Source organism: Natator depressus, chromosome 4 (assembly GCF_965152275.1).
Source record: "Natator depressus isolate rNatDep1 chromosome 4, rNatDep2.hap1, whole genome shotgun sequence".
Lineage (NCBI taxonomy): Eukaryota > Metazoa > Chordata > Testudines > Cheloniidae > Natator > Natator depressus.
This window is the reverse complement of record NC_134237.1, coordinates 32,508,540-32,523,340: the sequence shown is the minus strand read 5'-3', so window position 1 is coordinate 32,523,340 and position 14,801 is coordinate 32,508,540. Positions and strand designations below refer to the sequence as shown.

The 14,801-nt window shown below is 40.1% G+C and overlaps 1 protein-coding gene across 1 annotated transcript; it reads right to left on the bottom strand.

The window, feature by feature from the left end:
* Nucleotides 1-2,482: 2,482 nt before the first annotated feature.
* Nucleotides 2,483-14,627, bottom strand: OSTC (oligosaccharyltransferase complex non-catalytic subunit). Its single transcript, XM_074949992.1, has 4 exons — nucleotides 14,377-14,627; nucleotides 9,903-9,996; nucleotides 7,227-7,424; nucleotides 2,483-3,139 (listed from the first exon to the last, which is right to left on the bottom strand). Exons 1-4 carry the CDS (start codon nucleotides 14,513-14,515, stop codon nucleotides 3,121-3,123), a joined length of 450 nt encoding a protein of 149 aa, XP_074806093.1. The 5' UTR covers nucleotides 14,516-14,627; the 3' UTR covers nucleotides 2,483-3,120.
* Between the last annotated feature and the right edge of the window lie 174 nt (nucleotides 14,628-14,801).

The following is a 14,801-nucleotide window of genomic DNA, read 5'->3' as shown; positions in this document are numbered from 1 at the left end:
ACTTGGATTTCTGTTGTTTTCAGAATGATTCAAGCAAGAAGCACTACAGAGATAATGAGGAGAGTGGAGCTATAAAAACATATTGATACCAGGTAACTAAGAGAGAAGACAGGAGTAGTCAAGGGAACAGAGAACGGCAAAGCGGCTGGGGAGCCTGAAATAAGATTAGAAGAGCCAGGAGGAACTGAGGTTATGTCTGCACTTGGTGCTGAGGGGTGATGCCCAGCTGACAGACATACCTGCTCTAGCTCTGCTCAAGCTAATATACAAAAAAATAGCAACGTAGCTTTATAGACCAGTAAACCTTTTGAAACATTCTTCTGCAGGTTACCCTTCCGTGTAAACTTTATTCAAGCTGTGAGCAAGGTGACAGAGCACGGAGCTTCCTTCACCACCACCACCCTCATTCTTCCCTCACTGGCATTGGCTAAAATGCAAATTGTTCTCTTTCCTGCCATCTCCTCCCCCTGCTGTCTTGATGGTCAGGTTTACTGCTTGTACGAAAACTGAGGCAAAGCCCCATTACTTTGTTTAGGACAGACCTATTTAACAGCTTTACATAGGCAAAGCCATCTGGTCTTGAACATATTCTAGTAACATCATATGGGGGGATTCAGAATTTTACATATAACATTACTCCATACATTTTCCCATGGTATTGTTGAGCAGCGAGTTATTTGTTTTAAAACGATACCTCACTAGGCATATTTTTTTCAAAGAGTAATGTCTTTATCAGCATATCTTTCAAACCACAAACTTGTTCTTCAGAGGGTTGATTCAATGCCACAAATACACCATATCCTACTTCTGCTATTTAATTCTCAGAAGGCTGGGGTAGTAGAAAAAAGGAAGTCAGGACAGTGCCCAAACTTGATAACCCCACTTCTAGGCAGTGTATGTTTAATTCTCAGCACTATTACCAGTCTAATACCTCTCACCTTGCTTGGAGTGCTGACATGCAAGAATTCCAAATTCAAGTCTATTTCTAGCACACCAGCCTAGGAGGGACATTTTTTTTTTTTTTAATATATCTGAACATAGGAGTTCTTAATTTGACTGCCACGAAGTTTCTATGACAAAGCAGATTGAAAGTGCTGTGTTTACCAAGCTAGTAAATAGCCGTATCTTTATTTCCCCACTATGGAGAGATGTTTTCCCGTTATCAATATCTTTACCTTCATGCAGCTTTTCAGTCCGCTTGACAGGTTCTCTCCCATCATATGCTTTAGGATGGGGTAGTCTAGACAAAAGGTAAAGCCAAATTTTTTTTGTATAATTCTCTTCCACTCATTCATACATTTTCTTGAATAACCCAAAACCAGGCACATGAAGCCATCTGGTGGTGTGTACAGTAAACAGCATACAGTTTTACAACACACACCCATTCACATAATTGAAGAGTCAGATGAGATCCAGCAATGCTGCCCTTTTACAGTTTGTTTGGTACACTACCTCACAGAAGAAACCTCTCAAGACCATGCCAGAATTGAACCAGGTTCAGTCCTGTACTGAGGCTTTACGAACCAAACTACTCCCGTTTCTGCATGGTGTACTGCACCTCTGGGCTCGCTCTCTTATTATTCCCCTCATCTGTTTCTTTCTGCTCTCTCCTTACAGCAGAGGATAATAGCTGGTCTGTAGTGGTCCTGTAAATAGTACTTTCCCCACTAAGACTGTCAGTACCAGGAGGGATACAAACAACACACTTGGGAAAATGCAAGATTCCTGTGATCATAAGCTTCCATCAGAACTCACTCATAGCTTTTAAAAAAAAAAACCCCACTAACTACACCAACTCTCCTTATAGACAAAGGTGTAGCAAAACAAATGAATGTAGCAATGATTACATAAACATAAGAGAAGGAACGCGTGGAAAGTCTGCTTCTCAGGATGGCATGTCAGGTAGTAGATGTCAAAACAGCAAGATCTCAAAAAACATAGGCATACTGAGGTACAGAACTATGGCTCCCAGTGACAGAATTAACTTCTGAATCCAGAGGATAACATAGTACTTTGAACACTTGTGACTAAGTAAAGGACCTTGCTTGATTTTTGACAAAGACTGTTTCTTCCCACACAGAGAAGCAATGCATGATCTGCACAAATAATCTCATTGCTCTAATTGTTAATATTTCCTCTCATGTGTATACACACTAATAAAAAAAAATAAGTTAGTGTCTGTCCCTAGCCAATTTAAAACAGAAGCAGAAGCTTCCAAAGTAATTCAATGGTGCACCATTTTGGTACAATGCATGCTTGAGAAGAACCGCAGGCTCTGGTGAGCTTAGGAGAGACAGCTACAGTTGCCCCCTGCAGTTTACAATATCACTATCCAATAAAAGATACATTAAGTAAACAACCATTGTGTAGTAGCATTGTTACCGCAGAACCTATAGAATAGACTGTGTACAATTTGCAAAAATTACTGTTTTAGAAATCACACAAAATGCAAGTGGTTTAGTAGAAAACATGTTTAATTTGGCTCCTTTCATACACTGTTCCAAAAAGAAATGCACTCACACAGTGTTGTATCCAGTGTACATCTGGATTTGTTAATGCGTTGCCATGAATATCAAGGCAACAGGTGCCTTAGAAACAACTTCACTAGACACAGTGTGTTTGATAGTAAAGTATCACCAAAAGACTTCTCTCCAGGTATAAACGTGGTACGGCGCAGGCCACAGAAAAAAGGCCAGAGTGCTGCACACTTTAAAATCAGGAATTGTAAAACATCTGCCCAATACCTCAGTCAGGTTAAGGGAAAAAATGCAGAGGGGAAAAATAACAGCTTTACATTTTATAGTGAATTGTTTCAAGATACAAATTCATACCTAAAGCTAAGTAACAGTTCAGTAACTTTTTCTTTTTTAAAGATAGAAATAAACAAGTGATAAAACCCTGTTTTAAAAATACACCAACCACGGGTAATGACGGTTTTTATTAATGAAAGGAGACAGTTGGAAGCACTTCTTGCACTTGCTGATTCGCATAACTAGACCTTTCTTGTGTCTTCTTGTGGTGGACAGTATTTTTTTTTTTTTTTTTTATAGATTGCTTGTTTTTAAGCTCTTCATGAAGAGAAGCAAATCCATTTTGTGCTTGCATATATCACACAAGGCACTAACCCATCAAGTATCCCCTGCAGGACAAAATAAAAGTTGAGAGAGAGAAGTTAGGAGCACAGCACACCTAAACTGAACAGATTACAATTTTCAAAATAAAGCTATACCAGGTTACCAGTGTACCAATTTGTCACACTTAAACAATTGAAAAAGTTATATATATTAAAAAATCTTAATGAGCAAACAGGAACAACAACTTGCTAGCTAAAATGGACAGTTCAAGCCTTAAATAATGTTATGGTATAGACCTTCACTAGAAATATGGTCAATGGATACTTATGAAACTTTCCACTCAGTTAAAACTTAATGAGTCTATTCCATATTCAAAATTTTCACCAGAACACACAACCTATTCCTGTGGTGAACGTGATATATTAATGGAAGTTTAGTTCCACAATTCCAGAGCCTCTTTTAAGAATATAATTTTCAAAAACAGAAGACCAAGAGATAAAGCTGTTCAGAAATAACCATACAATAAAGTATGGATCCAAGGATTCTCTCTGTTCTCCCTGTTCTAGGTTAATTAACTGGAGTCTAGTTATAATTAGGTCTCAGGTCCAAAAATCTGGTTTTACTAGCTGACAACCAGATTATTCACCAATGTGAACTCCAAACATTGGCTTGTGGTTGAAACTAGTTGCAGTTGCCCCTAGATCAACTTCTCTAAATACAAGTTTCGAGTTGGTCTGTATAAAATTAAGATAGCTACTCCCTGCAATTGTCTGAAATTTAAAGAAATGCAAATTCAGTTTACAGTTCTCAAACTGGCATCTTTGTGGTGTTGTTCTGGTAACATATGCAAACAAGCTCTGTAATGGTGGGAAACACTTTGGGCACTGCTGGAACATTGGAAACACCTACTCTGTGTCCTTAAAAAAAGGCTGCATCTTTGGTCATTTGAAATAGGTCTTAAAATCCTGTCTTTATTTCTGATCTTTCATCACATTCATGTCCATGGAGGGTTCTACTCTATGTTTATCAAGCAAAAAAAACCAAAAACCAAAACCCTCTCTAACCAAAAAGGAAATTTTCATTTGATGAATATTAAAGATCAAAAACTTTCAGAAGTGTAATCTGGAGAGGACTATAGTCCTCTCAAGTCCATCAAATAACCATCACATTGGGTTAATGTTTTTAACAAGGATTTTATAAAGAATCTGGTAAAACATTCCTTGGAAGAAATTTCTTCCATTCCTTTTTACCAACTTGTAGTAGTCTGGGAAGTTTCTCCTTTACTGGCACACTATTACCTACTGTAGATAGGGATCTACATGAAGAGAATCATGGCAGCTGTGCTTGGGTGTAGGTAGTTATAGCCAGGTAGCCCTGAGAAGATATCCCAGCAGGCTGGCAAGGGACTTCTATACTAGCAAATCCAAGGGGCACCTTCATATACCAGCATTTCCTAGCCTTAGTGTTTGTGCCATTAACTGCAGAGAAACTTGCTGAGAAATTCAAGGGTGAGACTGGCTCAAACAGGAACCTGCTCTGCTGACTAGCTTGAGCACTCCACCCTCCACCCCCATTTTACTTTGATATAATCACTGGAACACATTTAGTCTATTATTCTCAACCTAGTCTTTATCATGAACTCTGGAAGCCTTTATTATATTTTGTGAAAGGTTCTGCATTTGCGCTGCTCAAACAGACTATCAATTTCAAGATCCTACATCATTCAGCCCAAACTGGTACAACTGAGCCCCAACTTTTCTCCTTTCCTGTCTCCTCTAACCTCCACTTCTTCAATGAACTAAGGTGAAGTAATGGCCAAGACACACGTCTTACAGAGTCGCTGTATATTATTGCAACCTTTGTCCTTCCTTTCCCTAATTTCCCCTTGTCGGTCTATGGCTCTCACTTCTTGAATCATGTCTGAACCACAACATTTCAGAGCAATGACTGTCTTTACTTGTTTCTGTACGGCATCTAGAACAATTTTGGGTGTTTGAAAATCAGAGCAAAAACAGAAGGGACAGCATAAGTCTATTGTTGTGAGTATAACTACAACAACAATGGGAATTATGATTTAGATCTTAAACCTGTGTTCTCAGATACAAAAACAAGAATAATGTCCACATTAATCAAAAACAATGTACTGAATACCACCAGAATACAAAGGCTTTTCTGTGCCTTGAGTAACTTAGGAACTGCCTGCCTTTCAATAAAAGTAAAATTCAGTGTCGTGTCCTGTATCCGATAAGTGTTGTATTTTCATTAATGAGGATTTAGCAAGTTATTGGGCACTCATATGTGACAAACTCTCCCTTAGGCAAGATATTCCTGAATATTAAATAATCAGTGAACAAAAGCGTGCTAGGAAATTAACTGAAATGATACAAAGTCAGTACACCATGTAAAACCTTTGTTATTGTTAGAACATCTGTCCAAGCCGCAAATGATTCTTATAAGATTTCCTTCCTATTCTTTAGAGTTTCTCTAACATGACCACGAACTCTTGAGACCAGCCACATTTGATTAAAAAAATAAATCTATTGTATGCTGGTGCTTTATGCTGAATTGCTACACACTGCCAGGAAACCCAACACTTGCATTTTATGGGCCAGTAATTATATTGCAGAGGAGATTTAGTGACTCTCCAAGAAATGGAAAATGACCATATCATTATTTTAAAAAAAAACAAAAACAAACCAGAAACATCCCCTGCCAGTTAATTCATGGAGTGGTTTTAGCAGTGGCCCTCAAAGAAACTGCTGCTGTTGGCAGCTCTAGAGGTCATAGTGGGGTTGAGAAGTGGGAGGGAAGGAGAAGAGGCAGGCAGGCAGCAAAAATAAAATAAATTCATTATAAGCTACTGAACAGACTGGAAAACACAGAATCAAGAAGCTCGAAAGCCCTGTCAGTACATGCAAGAACTAAGACTACTCTACCTTCCTTGGAAGATTTTTCACAGGCTGTAGAACAATTTTCCAGATAGCCTCAGTTTTCCTTCTTAATTTTCATCTTGTTATACCCTTAATTCATCTCCCATCCTCCCAATGCTTACCTATTTATGCTTCTCTCTAAAGCCTGTGCTGGATTTTAGCCAACCTGTATAGATTAAGTCTTTTAATCTTTCCTCAAAATCCAACCCATCCAGTCTAGAATCAAACTGTATTGTAGCTATGATTTCTGACAGGGAGCTTGTCACCTCCCTGCACAACAACTTGATGTCTCAGAATGGGCAGACCCAAAAACATTTACACCTCACTAAAGAGGGCACATTCCAATTTTAACTAAAACACCTTAAAGCAAAGCTGTGAGTGTTTAATCTACACCAATTTTTTTTTTTTAAATATAACTTATCCTTGCTTCATATGTAGTACTTTGTAAACTTAGCTGGGATCCTAGAAATCAGTTTGCCACAGAAAAACACGGAATTTGCATTTTTACAGAGATTCTTTAGTTTTTACATTTTGTGAAAAAATAAAAATGTATTAACTAAATTTTACTGATGAAAGTACCATTGCCACTTATTCAATGGGCGCAACCTCTCCCTCTTGTGGTTGATTTTTGAATGCGCTGACTGCCCAAGCCCTTACCACAGTCACCCCTGGGTGGCTGGAGGTTCAGTTAGTACAGACAGCCAGATAATGGAGGCTCGGATAAACTGTACATAGCTAAACACACTCCAATACACTGCTTTGGCATATAGAGGTTACTAAGTGACTTACAGGGGTTTATATTTTAATGCATCTCAAATTTCAGCCTCCAGGACTAACTCAGAAAGTGAGTAAAGTTAATAGAAAAGCAATTTTTGCTTTTTATTTTGTGCGTTAAAAATTTTTTTTCTGAAAATATAGAAAGCAGACAAATATTTGGTATTTGTAAGAAATACAAATTGTAATTCTATTAATTTTATTTTATTATAATGATTGATGTCACTGGAAGGCTTTGAACTTGCTCCAAAAATGTTAATATACCAATAAAACATTGTGTTCAACTGATACCTATATTTATAGTGGCTAGGGAAACTGAAGTTCAGCATTCCACTTTAATCGTGGGAAAAAACCATACAAATCTGTGATTTATCACAAAACTAGGATCCCTGCTCATCAGTAACAGAAAGGGAGGGGAGAACAGCATGAAATGTCCTAAACAACTTACGGCAATTTCATCCGCATGAAAACTCTTGCCATGAAGAAGCTCAACAGGACGCTGACAAATCCAATAAAAAGCAACAGAAATCTATTGAGCTTTGGGATATTTGGTGCATTGGATCGGTCCAGAATTATGAAGCCTAAGCCTCCCATTGTGAAGAGGAAGCTGGATGCGAGTCCTTCCATAATATACTGTCCATTTACTCTGGGGGGAGGGAAAAAACAGGAATAAAAGATATTTCAATAGAACACCAGCCCCTCAAGGTATTATTTTCACTTCAAGAGCCAGCTATTTAGTGTAATATTTTGATCTGCTCCTGTTTTACAAAAACCCAGGACAGTTCATTTTGATGTTTACACACTTAGCTCCAGCAACGTGTGTTATGTTCCACTGTCTCCTGATGCGATAAGGGATTAATATATAATTTAGCTCCTGGATCAGTACTTTGCAAGGTGACAGAAATGTACTAATGCTTTTAATCATGAGTATTCATAAAACGGTAACGTGACTGTATGCAAAACCACCACATTTTATACATTACTTATTTAGAATTTTAGATATGAATGGTAATTTCAAATGTGTCTTGGTTGAAAGCAAAAATAAGTTAACAAATGAATGTAAGTAGGGACCCAAAACTTCTAGACTGTTGAGCTTTCAAGTTTGTTTCCCAAACCATTTCTTAGAAGACAAACCCCAAATTCCAGTCACTGCAAGAAGAGAAGCGTTATTCAAATCCATATCAAGGGAGGAATTGTGTCTCCTTGTTTCAGCACAGCATTAGGAGTAAGATGTGCTAGACCAGTGGTTCTCAAACAGAGGTCCGGAGTCCCCTTGGGGGTCACAAGCAGATTTCACGGAGTCCACCAAGCAGGACCAGCATTAGACTTTCTGGAGCCCAGGGCAGAAACCCAAAGCCCCACCTAATGGGGCAGAAGCACGGGGCTCTGAGCCTCGCCACCCAGGGCTGAAACCAAAGCCTGAGCAACTCAGCTTCACAGGGCCCCCTGCAGTGTGGTGCCCCAGACAATTACCCTGCTTGATACCTCCTAATACTGGCCCTGGCTTTTATATGCAGAAAAACAGTTGTTGTGGCACAGATGGGCCACAGAGTTTTTACAGCATGTTGGGGAGGCCTCAGAAAGAAAAAGGTTGAGAACCCTGGCACTAGACTGCATTCTCATTTCTGTCACTGCATGATTTTGGATAAGTCCCTTAACACATCCGTGCCTCAGTTTTCCAATTTGTAATACAGGTATACACCACCACCTTGGTAAAGCACTTTGCTGGAAGGATCTACAAGGGTGCAGAGCATTTCATTAGTGTCTAATCTTGATAAATAGTAGTTGAATCTTTTACACTGTTCTTCCCCATGACTTTCACTAAAGTGCTCCCAACTTCCTAGAGCAATGTGATTCATGTATATTGCAGTAGCCCAAAGAAATCTGAAGCATATATTGGAAGGTGTTAATCTGAGCACAAACTCTATGCAAAAGATTCCTAGAGTCAAGAGTAACAATGAGAAACTACTATGTATTTTATAATCTTTTTTTTTTTTTTTTTTAAATACAGTGTCAGCTCTTTTTTACAATGAGGTACTTTTAGTTTAAAAAAAAAAAAAAAAAGCCCAACATTTTCTGCAGGAATTAAGGATACCCAATCCAGACAGACAAAATCCAGAGCTCTGTAAACTTACTCCTTAATTTTCTCAACTAACTTCTGACTAAATTAGTTTACCTCTAATAAAATTTTAGATTCTAAGCAAGAAGAATCTGCTGAACTAATTTTGAAGGACAGACACTGTAGATTTAGGTTTCAAACTGAATAAAATCTGTCCCTAAACTGCAAGTTACTCCATATGGGTGATCCCCTGCATTTATGCAAAGTAACTAAGACCTTGATCTTGCAAATCATTTTATTTTGGGTTCAAAAACTGAATGCAAATTACGGATATGAGTTCTACAGTTTATTGCTGTTGAGCGTAATTAGAATAAGATTTGTGGTTTCCTCTTACAGTAGAACTGGATGTAGAACAGAAAAATGGTCATTCAAAATATTAGAAAAGAGTTGGGGAGGGAAAAGAAAGTGAAAGCCAACTAAAGACAGGTTATATTAATACACAGAACTAGACTGGGGTATTCAGTTTTAATTGTTACATATTTGCAACCACCCACTTTTCCTTTCGCAAACAAGCACACAAAAATATTTCACCCATTATTAAACAAAGTTTAACAGAAAGGAAATGTATAAAAAACACATTACAAAACTGGTGTATTATGTCAACTCTGACAAGTAATTAAAAAGATATCATAGTTATGAAATATGATCAAATATAGCTTGTTTGTTATAAATCTTGACTTCTACTCATGAAAATTAATTTGTATCATCTACCTCAAATTTCATTTCCTGTAATGTAAAAATCTTTGTATTTTTATCAATTACATATCTACTAAAACCTCAAACCCTTCCAAGCCTATATATGAAATATACTGTGAATATTTAAACAATTCATTTGCAAAAGAAGGCTCCAATCAGTGCAATCAGATGCATATTTGTGGATCCTGGGGCCCTCAGAGAGCACAGCTGAAGTCAATGGAGCTCTCCAAGAGCACTGCAGTTCACTTGCATTCGTCTGTTTGCAGGTCAGGGAGAGACCGTTCTATTATGACAAAGGATAATTTCTACCTGTATGCCAAGAAGGCCACTGGTCTCTGATGTCCATGTTCATCTGTCATAGACCCAACACTGGGAGGTTCTACAATCACATCATAGATTATTCCTATAAAAAAAGAAAGAAAAAGAAAAAAAGGACATTAGTTTTGAATGATGGGCCAGCATCATCCATCTCTAAATATTAAGAATGATTTCCTTCTACAGACAGTATGAATAGAAAGGGAACAGTTTAGTAAATTACTTGCCATTTTACATCTCCTGTTCAAATGCTAAGAAACACATAATTAAGTAAGTTATAACCTTAAATTATAATGGGATGGATACCAGACATTTCAGAAAGCCATTTTTTTACATTAGGGTACACCTATACAGCAGCTGGGAGGGTCGTTCCCAGGTTGGGTAGAAATACACATGCTAGTTCTGCTCAAGCTAGCATGCAAAAAGTAGCAGCATGGCCACAGTGGCTCAGGCTAGTTACCAGACCGACCCCCAGGGTAGGTACTCAGGCAGCTGAGCTGCCACACCACCACTGCTATTAGAACACTAGTTCAACCACTCCTAGCGTGGGTATGTCTACCAGAGCGGAGAATCACCACCCCAGCTGCTGTGTAGACTACCATTAACGGTAAGTGGCTTATACATGATTAGTGCTCCAATGACTTTTCACATTCACAGTCTTAAGTGTTCTTCATATCAGAGCCTAGGACACTAGACCTTGTTTTCCTACTTAATCGAGTTTAATCTGCGATTGTTAACTTGATTAATTCTATTTACCTTTATAAGGACAACAAAAATAAAAACCACTTTTGGCTGAAAAGACCCAAAATGTACAGTAGTGTTCTATTTAGGGACCATTCTTTCTTACTGTATAGGTACAGACACCATAGAATATCATGGGAAGATTCATGTTGCAATGTCATTGAGCCTAACAGAGACCCTGTAAACTTTAGCTATAATTTTGAATTTAATCTAGAATTTTAGGAGTTACTTACATGAAACTCTAAATTTATTCCAGCAAATTTACTTGAGCTACTGCCTCTTGTGGTTGGACTTCACATTCCTTATTTGTTTCTGGGTGACTACAGCATATGAGGCACTGTATAAACTCACAGGACGCACATTCTCAGCCCCAGAAAGAGAAGCAGGGGGAAAGAAAAGGAGAGGGAGCAGAAAATACAACATACAAGGAAAGTGGTCAGGAGGATAAATTAGCCATGTCTTCATATGGTATTTTTAATTAATATACATTAGGGCTGTCAACCGATTAAAAAATTAATCGTAATTAGAAAATTAAAAAAAAATTAATCGTGATTAATCGGGCGATTAAAGAATACTAGAATACCGTTTATTTAAGTATTTTTGGATGTTCTCTACATTTTCAAATATATTGTTTTCAATTACAACACAATACGAAGTGTACAGTGCTCACTTTATATTTTTATTACAAATATTTTCACATTAAAAAACAAAAGAAATAGTATTTTTCAATTCATCTAATACAAGAGCTGCAGTGCAATCTCTTTATCGTGAAAGTTGAACTTACAAATGTAGAATTATGTACAAAAAAACCTGCATTCAGAAATAAAACAATGTAAAACTTTAGCGCCCACAAGTCCACTCAGTCCTACCTCAGCCGATGGCTCAGACAAACAAGTTTGGTTTCAATTTGCAGGAAATAATATTGCCCGTTTCTTGTTTACAAAGTCACCTGAAAGTGAGAACAGGAGTTTGCATGGCACTGTTGTAGCCGGCGTCACAAGATATCAATTTGCCAGATGCGCTAAAGATTCATATGTCCATTCATTCTTCAACCACCATCCCAGAGGCCATGCGTCCATGCTGATGACTGGTTCTGCTCAATAACGATCCAAAGCAGAGCGGACCGACGTATGCTCATTTTCATCATCTGAGTCAGATGCCACCAGCAGATTGATTCTTTTTTTTTTTGTGGCTCGGGTACTGTAGTTTCTGCATCAGAGTGCTGCTCTTTTAAGACTTCTGAAAGCATGCTCCACACTCCGTCCCAATCAGATTTAGGAAGGCACTTCAGATTCTTAAACCTTGGGTTGAGTGCTTTATCTATTTTTAGAAGTCTCACATCGTACCTTCTTTGCCTTTTGTCAAATCTGCTGTGAAAGTGTTCTTAAAATGAACATGTGTTGGGTCATCATCCGAGACCGCTATAACATGAAATATATGGCAGAATGTGGGTAAAACAGAACAGGAGATACAGTTCTCCCCCAAGGAGTTCAGTCCCAAATTTAATTAACGCACATTTTTTTAATGAGCATCATCAGTATGTCCTCTGGAATGGTGGCTGAAGCATGAAGGGGCATATGAAAATTTAGTATATCTGGCACGTAAATACCTTGTAATGCCGGCTACAAAAGTGCCATGAGAACGCCTGTTCTCATTTTCAGGTGATAGTGTAAATAAGAAGCAGGCAGCATTATCTCCCATGAATGTAAACAAACTTATTTGTCTTAGCAGGTGGCTGAAGAGGAAGTAGGACCGAGTGGACTTGTAGGCTCTAAAGTTTTACACTGTTTTGTTTTTGAGTGCAGTTATATTACAAAAAAATCTGCATTTGTAAATTACACTTTCATAATAAGGAGATTGCACTATAGTATTTGTAAGAGGTGAATTGAAAAATACTATTTCTTTTATCATTTTTACAGTACAAATATTTGTAATAAAAATAATATAAAGCGAGCACTGTACACTTTGTATTTGGTGTTGTGATACAAATCAATATATTTGAAAATGTAGAAAAACATCCAAAAATGTTTTAAAAATTTCAATTGGTATTCTATTGTTTAACAGTGCAATTAATCGCAATTCATTTTTTTGAGTTGATCGCATGAGTTAACTGACTAATTGACAGCCCTAATATAAACTATTCTACATGCCCCTCTACCTACATTTCTTGCAGGTGACAAATAGAGGATCTTCATGAAGGATTTGAATGGGAGCAGCTCTGCAGACTAGTGCAACAGACTTCTCATGCCATTTAGGGATAATTGTAATAAATGCAGAATTATGTTTCTTTGGTGCATCAACCCAAACTACATTGTGTCACCTGACTGGAGTTTCCTTTGATAACTAGAGGAAGAGATTGTGATCCACATACCTTTTGCTATTAAGCAGCAGTAGTGATGAATAACCCAAAAACTGCTACAAGGTTGGCATAGGAAAGCAAAACAGCCACCTGCCAAGTCACTACTCAACAGTACCATTCTCATTCCTTAATCAACACTCCCCAAAAACCAGGTAATCAAAGCTAAAATAAGGTTTTCAGATATGCACCAAAATCTCTAATTTGATCACTGATTAAATTCTACATATCACACACTAGAAAGTCCCATTCCAGCATCAGGATTAAGGCAAAATTTCCATAGTGGACAGAGAAGGGTGGGAGTTTTGGGGGAAGCACATAATACACCTCACTGACACCTCACAGAAGGGGCTGCTCTTCTCAGGCTGCATATCAATTTAAAAGAGGGAACTTCTGAATGTCTTTGAAACACACAGAGCAAAATCCTACACCACTAGAGGAAGATGTTATAAGAGCGGTCTTAAAATTATCTGTTCCAAAAGCCAAGAATGGAAAGTAGGTCTGTCTATAGGAACAAAGGTTTCTCCCCCTGGGACACTCATCTCCTGACTCAGACACAGTATCAGTTTGATTGCCGATATTGCCTATACTGAGCACGTGTGTCCTGGTCTGGAGATGGATATGGTCCCACAGATCTCTTCGGTTACTGCACCTGAACTAAGATCCTCACCAAGGCCTATTTTTGAACCAGACAACCAAAACCTTCTCCACCGCCCTGCCCGCTGGTCACAGAGCTGGGCCAATCACCCCAGCGGGGACGGGGATTTGCGTACCACCCTCAGCGCGGATGTGGGGCTTTACACCACGGGCAAAGACGACCCCTCTCTGAGAACCCCACCGGAGGGCGTCCCTGCACTGTGTGAGGCGGGGCGTAGTGACACAAATTGCTCACGGGTGGGAAAATTGTGCCGGCTGCTGTTTTTGTCCTCACAAGGGCCCCCTCCGGGCAGGCTCAGGCAGGGCTTCCCAGGGCCGCAGGCGGAATCCGGGGAACCGCGATGCCCCAGGAGGGGGTGCAGAGCAATTTGCCCCCCCCCCCGCCACCGTGCGGCTGTGACGGGATCACCTATATGGGGGGGGGGGGGTTGTCACACACCGCCGCTCCCCTCACCTGGGGTCTCCCTCGGCCACCACCTCAGGGAGCCCCGGCAGCAGGCTCCAGCCCCGGGAGTGCGGGGATCGGGGGGAGGCACTCGCCCGCAGCCAGGCTCCCACCAGAGAGGTAGGGGTAACCCCACTGCCCGCCGCCCCCAACAGGCGCCCTAGGAGCGGAGAGAACAGGCCTAATCCTGCTCCCCCTCCCGGCCCACCAGCCCTCCGCCCGGCGCCCGCTCCCGGCCCCCCAGCCCTCCACCCGCCCGAGCCCGTTACCTCCGGTGATGAGGAAGTAGGACACCACCACCAGCGCGTAGACGGTCATAGCCGAGGGCGTGTGCACCCAGCTCGGCCGCTTCAGCTTGATGTTGGGGCACTGGAGCACCGCGAACGGCACCCGGTAGAGCGTCTCCATGATGGCAACCCAGCCACCTCCACGGAAGGCTAATCAGACCCAGCACCACCGCGGCCGTCTGACCCGCCTTGACCCGCCGCGGCCACCGTCACTCTACACGAATGCGGAAGCGGAAGCCAGCTAGAGAGGGACGCAGGGCAACGGCGGGGTCCTGGAAGGTAATAAGAATAGGGCGAAAAAGTGCAAAATTGAGCATGGTAAAGGTCACCTGGAGAAAAACTCGAGCTACGAAATCTCACTTCGTTAAAACACCGCCAAACTCTGGAGTTTCAAGCCTATACGTGTC